We start from the raw sequence: 10096 nt of genomic DNA, 5'->3' as shown, positions 1-10096 counted from the left end.
CCCCTGAATGCTATATTTGCATAAGAAATTAGGGGGTAATTTGTTATGAAATATAAACCTCAGGGGGCAAATTGTTATGAAAATACAAACCTCAGGGGGCGGGATGTAATTTCCGAAACCTCAGGGGGTATCTGTAATTTAGCCAAACCTCGAGGGGTGTATATGTAATTTGCCCTTTTTCAAATCACAAAAAAAATCAATATTTTAAATAAATGTCAAGGGTGTATTTGTAATTTACGAAAGTTGTATCAGGAAGCAAAATAGCAAAGCAATCAAACCAAAAACCCTAGCTCCCAACCACCGCTGCTCTCTCTCTCTCACACATCAGATGAAGAAGAAGAAGCAAAAGTCCGCAGAACCTCCGCCTACCGCCGCCGCCGCCGCCGCCGCAACCACCTCCGCCGCCGCGGATCTGAAGGCTCTGATTCGCGAGCACTCTCTCTTCTTCGACAAGCTCATCGAGCTCATTCCCGCCAAGTTCTACCTCCCCAGCGACGATGCGAAGCCATGGTTCCAGGGTTTGAAGAAATCGGCCAGAGAGGCCGCCAAGCAACAGACCAGAGAGAACATCAAGAAAGCTCGCCGCGACCGACTCGACCCCGAGAAGTCCCAAAGCTCAACCCTAGAACTGCTCAAAAAAAGCATCGAAATCGGAAAAGAACCGAACAAATCGGAAGCCGATAAAGACGAAGATGAACAGGACGGCGGCGATGGTGATCGGTCAGTCACCTATGAGGAGCTCCGGCAACGCCTCCACCGCCGCATCGAAGATCTCCGATCGAACCGCGGCAATGGCGAAAGATCGAAGTTTGAGAAGAGAGAGAACCAACAGAAGAAGAGAAAGAGGGGTAGTGAAGTGGGAGAGAAGAGTGAGAATGATGGCAATGTTGGTAAAATTGGGAAATCTGAGGATGAGATTGAGAAGGATGTGACTGAGGCGACGAAGGGGATTGAATTTGGGAAAGTGAAGCTGGGAGGAGAGGAGGGCGAGAGGAAGACGAAGAAGAGGAAGTTATCGAAGGCGAAGGAGCTTGAGAGGGCAAAGAGATTGGAGGAGGCGAAAAAGGACCCGGAAAAAGGCGAATTGGTGGCGAAGAAGCATTCGTGGAAGGCTGCGGTGAGCCGGGCAGCCGGGGTTAAGGTGCACGATGATCCGAAATTGTTGAAGCAGAGTATGCATAAGGAAAAAAGGAGGCATGAGAAGAATGTGGGGAAGTGGAAGGAGAGGTTCGAGACTAGGGATAAGTTGAAGGAGGAGAAGCAGAAGAAGAGGACTGATAATATATCTGAGAGGATTCATCAGAAGAAGATGAGGAAGATTGCAAAAAGAGAGAAGAAGCTTATGAGGCCGGGTTTCGAAGGGCGGAAAGAGGGTTATATCAATAATAATGATTAAGGTTCCTTTACATTCTGAAGTTTATGCTTTTATGTTTCGTTTAAATTGATCATTTTTGTTTGATACATCAATAGGTGTTAAGAACTTTATTTCGACATTAGTCTTAATGAATTGATGTTGTTTGGAGGGTAACTTCTATTTGATAGTTTGCTAATGTTTTACTGAAATGAGATGGCCACTCATGTCTTTGAAGTATTTCCCCATGTTAGTTTTTGCTCTTGTTGAAGCTATTGGTCCCCCCCCCCCCCCCCCCCCCCAAAAAAAAAAAAATGATTATAAGTTGAAATTTATGGAAACCCATGTAAGGAAACTGTAAAGGCATCTCATTTAAGTGTTTTCTTCACCCCCAATTTTTTGGGGATATACTATGTTTGTGCTGTATGAGATAGTATGTTTGTGTTGTATGTTTTATATCTCAACCAACCATTGAGAAGAAAATTTTACATGGTGTTGCAAAAGATATTCTATTAAAATTTTATGAAATGCATGTCAGCTTTGTTGTCACTGTGGTTTGCTGATACAGTAGGTTGAGTTTGTAGGCTGAAGCTGCATATCTTGCATTTGCCCGTGTTCAGGTTATTGCTTTTATGTTTTGCCTCAATATTGTGAGTCTTTCTCTCTCTGTAAATGCGTGGAAGGTGTCTTAAAATGCCAAAAACAAAAATTATAACCAAAAAAAAAAAGAAATCGTCTCCCTTTATCTCCTATTTATAAGTTCCAGGTTATCAAACTTGATGGATGTCAGTCTATCCTCAAGTCAGTATACATGCTTATTTTAGGACATCTCTATACTCCTCTCACGGATGTAGTGTGCAAGACATTGCTCCAGCTCCTTAAACTAGTTGCTTTGATGAGACAATAGTTCTCGAGTTCAGAAATATTGGAAAATTTTCTTCTTTGGTTCATTGTTGTTGCTAGTTTTGGCAAGGTCTAAAGGCCATGTTTGTTTGGGCAGACTGGATTAGCATTCCCATGACTAATAGTTTAGGATTACGAATCCGTTGGATTATGTATCCTATCTTAACTAATAGTCAAATTTAAAATAATTAGTCCGTACTTCAATTGTTTAACCAAACATCGGATTAATAATTTTATTGGACTATTAGTCCAATCCCAAGCTCATGTCCTGATACTTGCGGCTGATGAAACATACTGACATTACTAGCTTGGAGTGGTGAGTGGGTTACCAAGTTATTTAAGCCGCCTAGCTCTGGAGTAGCTGGGATTGGATTGGAACACAATAAATCTTTGCTTCTTCTTTGGGAGGGAAGTGTGGTGATAACAGTTTTTTCAGTCTGATGTACATTCAAGCCATATATAATCATCTCTCTTGGGTGAATTTCTCATAATTAGCCATCCTCAGAATAATTGCACTTTCCTGGCTTTGTTTGCTTGGTTTGCACATTTGTTGATTTATGTGCTTGTTGATTGCAGTGTGAATTTCTTTCTTCCAAACTACGCTTAGGCCCAAGACTTTTGATCTTATTTTAGACTTTACCTTGCAACCCGAACTATATTTTTTTAAGAGACATTTCATCAGTGGAGATGGTGGTGCAACCTTTGCCTCGTCATGCAACACATACCAACATGTTCATGGGATTGCACTTTCTTCTTCTCCACTAGAAAGTAATGTTTGGGTACTTGAATTTTTGTGGTTTGTTTTTTTGGCTAAAATAAAGACAAAATAGGCTAAAATAGCCAATGAGCTTGTTTGGGAAGAACATTTGGGCTAAAATATATAGCTATTTTAGCCAAATAGGACAAAATGTCACATTCAATCCATAATCATTTCATTTTTTTTCTCAAAAAAGCCAAAAAGCATATCCCAATTAAAATTTTTTAGCTCCAGGCTAAAATAGCTAAAAAAACTAACTCACATTCTAAACGAGCTCAGAATATCACATTCAAATCATATTTATTTCACTTTTTCTTTTACAACTATCGAATCAACTAAAAAAAAAAAAAAAACAATTATTATTCCAAACATAATTTTTTTAATCATGCTAAAGTAGTCAAAAAAATCAACTAAAATAGTCAAGTTTCCAAGTAGGTAATATTTATTAAAAATTGATTTCTTCATTGAAACAATTGAACTCTTATGTTAAACTGGTTTGGATTTAGTTTGGAAGTTGGAATTGCATATTGGTTGTACTTTTATGATGTTGCCTGCTGCTATATTGTTATGTTGTGTTATCTGGATTGAAGTTTTTCATGTCTTCTATGCTACTAGGTTTTGTTAGAATAGCATATTATTAGTTGGGTTATAATTTTATTGTAATTATTTTGTATCTTAGGGCTCTCTTGTAATTATTAATCTTCATTAATATAAAAGGGGGGATGATATTACAATCATTCCCTAATCTTGGTATTCTCTAAATTTATCATGGTATCAGAGCCTAACCCTAAAACTTAAACCCATCTATCCATACAGTTCCAATTACTCAGCTGGAGACATCCCATGCCGCCAGTGACTACCCTTCAGTAGCCAACTCCACCCTAAGGGGTTTCGGCTCACACCGAGAAAGACCCAGGTGGTTTCGGGTTTGGGTTGATGTTTGTCTAGGGTTCGAAACTCACCCTCGTTTTAAACCTTACCTAGGTTGGTCGACATCCTCACCGCAGGCATCGATGTCCCTTGTTAGTCTTTGCTGACTGCCACAGATAGTCTTTTTGGCCCAACCGACACCCCCTGTGATAGTTTCTTTCTCTTTTCCTGTCGACATTCATGCGACAACCTTTCTCTTTTTTTTCCTGACGACATTCTTCAACCACAACCCTAGTCTATTTGATTAGGTCCTTTGCTTCTTTGTAGACGTGTAAACTGATACTGGTACCCTAGTTTTTTAATTCTTAAAAAAAAAAAAAAAAAAACTCTATGAGTTCTTAATTCTTTATGCTTTCATAGTGGTAGTTATGTCGTACCTTCCACCATCACCTTCCGGATTTGTGATTGATACTAGTTTTGTTGAGGGTTCGGTAGTACAGTTTTCACGGCAGATTCCACCAATGTGTCCACTATTTCTCAAATACCTAGGAGTGAGAGTTCCATTCTACCTACTACCTTGACTAATAACCCCAATCCTAGTTTTAAAATCACTACCTCTCCATTTAATGGTCAGAACTATCTAGCGTGGTCGCAGAGTTTGACTATTTTTTTGAAGAGCAGAGGGAAGATGAGTTTGACTATTGAGCTTTGTCCAGGGGAAATAGACTTTTCTTTAGTACTTCACTTTCCTCACCAACGGCTGGAAACGCCTTGATCACTTGTAAGACTATAAGCCTAGGTGAACTGCTGATTCAGCCGAGTATAAGAAGTTCATTGCATAGTCTGGCAGGTCTCAATATGGAGTATGATCTAGTTCGGAGTCGGGTTCTGGGTATGGATACTCTTCCTTCACTTCATGATGCATTTGCCTATGTATAAAATGAGAAGAGTCGCCGGTCTACTATGATGTCACTTGTCCTATTGACCGCTCAGCATTACTGTCTACCACTAGAGATGGCCTAAACCTGACTCCCATCCCTCAATCTGCTGCCAAAGAGTATGTATTCTGTGATTACTATCGCAAGTCGCGACATACTCGTGAGACGTGTTGGAAGCTTCATGGGATTCCATTTGGGGGTCGAGGTGATCGGTCTGGTTCTAGAGGCGATTGGTCAGGCCAGTCTAGAAGACGTAGCTCTTATCCGCAGGCTCATCAGTCTAGTGTTGTTGATATACTTAATTCTACTTCTGCTTCCGTTAGCTAGGTTACTGACGATCTCTCTAGCATGACTACTCATAAGCTTGAGGATGTTCTGCGTGACTTACTGGACCGTTGATCTTCTATTTCTGTCAATACATTTTCCTCGTCGTTTGCCCGCTCGGGTAACTTGGCCTCTTTTCCTCGTGTTTTCCTTTCACATAAGTCTTTGTCCTAGATTATTGATTCTGATGCGTCAGATCATATGTTTGGGTCCTTTGACTTTTTCTCTGTCTATAAGCCTTCTTTAGGTCAGGACAAAGTTAGGATTGCCAATGGTACTGTTTCGTCTATTCCTGGAAAAGGTTTAGTCCATGTCACCCTTACCATATCTTTATCTTCTGTTTTTCATGTTTCTAATTTTTCTATTAACCTGTTATTTTTGAGTTGTATTACAAAGGATTTGAATTGTAGTGTAACTTTTTTTCTTGATCATTGTCTTTTTTAGAACCTTGTCATGAGGAAGACGATTGGCAGTGGTAATGCAAAAAAAAGTCTCTACTTCCTGGATCAATTGGATACTGTAGACGTGCCCGAGCGTCCCGGGAAAATCCCGTTTTGTTCATTGGGCTTACTACAGTTCGGGCTCAATGTCACGGTTCTGAATCTAATCTTGCAAAGTGCAATGCAAGACCGATAAATCACCAAAGAGTCCAAATCCCGCAAATCGTTTTGGAAAACTGATTTTTATAAAGAAGTGTCAAACATGGACTACTTTTCCAGATACAGAATCGCCACCTAAATATTTTGTTTTTGGAAAAATTTAGGAAACCCTGACTCGTGCCTAAGGCCACGTATCCGTCATCACCAAAGTTGCCTCGGCTCGGGAACTTTGGTACGAGAGGGGAAGGTCATGCAATGAGCACCCCTGCTCGCCCGATCAAAGGATCGGCCTGTACTAAGCATGATATCTTGTTTTTGAAAACAAATGTGCTCTTATTCCGGTTATTAAGCCTAGAATTACTATGTGATGCGCACAGCATACAAGTATAGATTAGATCGCCTAAATTGGAACAAAACATTGCATATTTGTTTGAAAATTGTTTAAAGTTTGCTACTCGCAAGTAGGCTAAATCAGGGATTTGATGAATTGTTCCAATTCAAGTAATACAACCTTCACCCACAGGCATTCAGGCAGTTATATCACATAAGCAGTTAGCCTTACGGTAAGCATGCTTTCATGGCAAACAATAACACACATGCGGTATGCTAAAACGTAAACACTCACAGTGTACTCCGAACCAAAACAAAAAACTAGTTAGTAATCAATGCATGATCCTAGTTTATGTTAAGATGGCTAATGTAACATATGCGAAAATGCATCTAAAATAGGCTCGACTATTCTAAGATGACATATGAAATGCAACAATTCGATACATGTATTTAACTTGGATTTGAAATACAATGCAGTTAGTATGATGCGCCGAGCCCAGTGCATGCAAGACAAATGAATGGATGCAGACATGCGAAGCATAAGTATGCTAATTAAAAAAATGCCTTAAACTAACCATCGAAAGCGGGTAAGTAAAAGGGAGAAAGACATGGGGTTGGAAGATATGCACACACGCACGTACACTTATTACAAAATTCGCCCTCTTGACGGAGGGTCTGAATAAAATAATACAAACCAACTAATTAAAAAATTAACAAACTAATTAATTATTACACAACCAAATTGAATAATAAGCAATCTACTTACTAATTATTAAAACACTTAATTAATTAACAAATTAACTAATTAAATTACAAATTAAAGCTAACTAACAAGTAAAACATTTAAAATAAAATGCCCCAGCTCTGCTCGAAGAAGTAGGAGATGCATGCTCGGTTCCTGTCCCGAAAGCTCTCCAAATGCTTTTTAGAGGCTCTGTCTGCAGGGTGTCCTTGAAAACTAGCTGCTGGATCTTACCAAAAACATGCTGGGGAGTGCACCAGTGGCCTACCGACCATGAGGAGCTTCTGTCGACCACCCAGCCAGCCAAGAGTGCACACTGCCAGCCAAGGATGAGGGGCTGTCGGCCACTGGTGTACTGTGACACCAAGCTGCAAAAGAACACAAAACAGTGGAAAGGGAGGGTCTCCCAAGGATATGTACGCACTATGCCACCATATATCACCTCGAAACATCAAGGGAGATGCCCTTGCGACAAGTATGTAGTATGGTTGACAATTTCAACAGGGGGGGCGCTAGTAATATTATATATAGCGCCCCCCCCCCCCCCCCCCGGCTGGTGTGACCTCCCTCTATATAAAGCCTCCACTAACAACATTCACACCGGTGTAAGTTAAGTGTTAATCACTAAATAAGCTAAATAATGCCTCGCCAAGCCTCTTTCCGTTTTTATGCCAAGAATGTCTTCCTCACCTACCCACAATGCCCATGCCCAAAAGAACAACTCTTAGAACTCCTCCAGTCTCTCCTCCAACTAGCCTGTCAACCATACTACATACTTGTCGCAAGGGAGCTCCATGAAGATGGAAACCCACACCTTCATGCCATGGTCCAATGCACGAAGAAGATCCAAACCTCCAACCCGAGATTTTTCGATCTCAGTGGAACCAATGGGAGGATCTACCATCCAAATATAGAAAAACTCCACTCGCCAACAGCAAGTCGACAGTATATACAGAAAGGGGGCGAGTTCGTCGAATGGGGAGAATTTTCATCTAAGGGGAGAAGTCCTTCGAAAAATAGAGACGAACTCTGGAAGGGAATACTTGGCGAAGCAGAAACGGAGGAACAATTCTTTGCTCTCTGCAAAGAAAGATGTCCCACCGATTACGTCACAAAATACCCCCAATTAAAAACATTTTCCAGGGATCATTACAAAAAAGAGAGGCCCCCATATACTAGCCCTTTTAATTCATTTCCTTTCTTAAATGAAGAAGTAAAAAAATGGGCAAAAAATAATATTTTGTTTGTAAGTCGAAATTTCGTTCAGTACGAGTTATGTCAAAATTGCTGTCTCTCCGTTTGGAGGGAAGACGAATTCCTTAGATTAGGGATACATAAAAATAATATAAACAATTTATATACTGACGAAGAACTCTCCTTCTCCTCTGATAACAGGAACCAGAGCAGAGGCCCATCCGCCCAATCTCTCTCTACCTCGAAGGACCCTCAAGAACAGGCACAACCGCCTGGGCCAGAAGCCTCGGACGACACAATTACTTCTTCGGCAGAATAAGCTTCAAGGACTACGACCAAGACGCCGTCTACAACGTCATAGACGACATCAAATACTCGACAGTCCCTATCGAATTAATGAAGAATTTAGTAGGCTGCCAGAGAGATTTCCATGTATTTGTTAAGTTCCAACCAGATCTCACTATTAGAGGAGGAATTCCTTGTATTTTATTAACAAATAGGGACAGTAGTTGGTTAGATGCAATGTCCCCATTAATGAGAGAATGGTTTGATGTTAATGTGACCACTGTTATGATTAATGAAAAATTTTATTAATTTTATTTATGAAACCGCTCAAAGTTTTATTTACTTACTACATTTCCCTTATCATCCACTATTACATCTTGAGTCACATCACTATTTTTTACACTGATGATTACATTTCGTAAAACATTAGAAAATTCTGCTGCATCCATAACAACTGATCCTCTACGATCAACTTCCTCTTTGCGTTCACCAACCTCTGAAATCGACGGACCAGGATCAACATCACTAGATTCATCACCACCTCTGCGTACATCAATCTCTGACAAACTCAGACGACCTCTGCGTTCATGAATGACTGAACCACTTTCCCCAAAACCTCCTAACAACAAATCTCTTCGCCTTTCCGGTAATCCAACAGACTTAGTCCGTGTCAGAATCGGAATGGCCTTCGTTGGAGGACAATGCCAGACATCAACATTATCATTAGTATATTTTTTAGATAACACAACAATAGAGGGAGCCCTCATTTGCGAATCTTCTGGCATGTCACTTGTAGAATACTTCAGATACCCCTTCATTTTGCAATACGTAACCCCCCTTTTAATATTAGAATTTTCAAGTCGATACTTCACCATCCATGGCACCTGTTTGTCGTTAATTGAACAATAACCATTCCCATAATAGACTAACTCGCATTGACAATCTACTGGGAAAATAAACCATGCCTGCAAACTGTCATTACCGTCTAACCTCCGATCATAAACATTTACTCTGACCAACCCACTAGCATTGGGTGCGCAAAGGGGGGAATATTTTATCAATATTTTATCAACCTTAATACTTTTTTGTTTGTATCTTAACCTCAATTGAGAAAATAAATTAGGCAACGCAAGTTCAATACAACTGAAATCACTTGCCGAAACACCTTCAACAACCCCAGTTTTTATATCGTCCACCTCCATTAACCTGAACATTAAAAATAAAAATACATCAAATTACAATTCTAAACAGTTTTAAAGTACATTTGACTCCTTAAAGTAATTTTGCATTAGGTGGAGATTAAATCCGTACTCACACCAAATAGTAATCACTATTTGGTGTGAGTGGTGTGAGTAGACGTGGCCGGATCCTGTCCACCCACGTGTCACGATCGTGGTGGTTTTGCTTGGAGATAAAGCAAAGGTGCACAGAATTCCGCGTGAATGAACAGTAATGGGCGGGAATTCAAATTTTAAATTCCGAATCTCCGTATTTACAGCTGTCTATATATCTGGGTCCAGCCTCAGATATTTGTCGGTGGAGAGAGATATGCGAGATATGCTTTTGCAGTTGGAGAGTTATTACACTGAGGTGATTTTCTGGTACCTTGTTTCGTCCCTCCTTTTCTTTCTGCCATTTTTGTCGATTTATTTGGTATACAATGTTGTACTCCTTAGAAGAGTATCCCGAGAATTACGGGCAGTTCACTCAAATGTGTGTAGATCGCTTTTTGACGTGGCAACTAGGATTGTGGGAAGAGAGCCGGCGGAGAGCTCCGGTGAAGTTTGTTCCAGTGTACGAAGA

The 10096-nt window shown here is 40.4% G+C and overlaps 1 protein-coding gene across 1 annotated transcript; it reads left to right on the top strand.

The window, feature by feature from the left end:
• Positions 1-238: 238 nt before the first annotated feature.
• Positions 239-1528, top strand: LOC114287023 (uncharacterized). Its single transcript, XM_028230288.2, has one exon. It carries the CDS (start codon positions 329-331, stop codon positions 1394-1396), a length of 1068 nt encoding a protein of 355 aa, XP_028086089.2. The 5' UTR covers positions 239-328; the 3' UTR covers positions 1397-1528.
• The last annotated feature ends 8568 nt before the right edge of the window (positions 1529-10096 follow it).

This window comes from Camellia sinensis, chromosome 1 (genome assembly GCF_055761805.1).
Source record: "Camellia sinensis isolate YWXY chromosome 1, ASM5576180v1, whole genome shotgun sequence".
In the NCBI taxonomy this organism is placed as follows: domain Eukaryota; kingdom Viridiplantae; phylum Streptophyta; class Magnoliopsida; order Ericales; family Theaceae; genus Camellia; species Camellia sinensis.
This window is presented reverse-complemented; position numbering and strand designations above follow the sequence as displayed.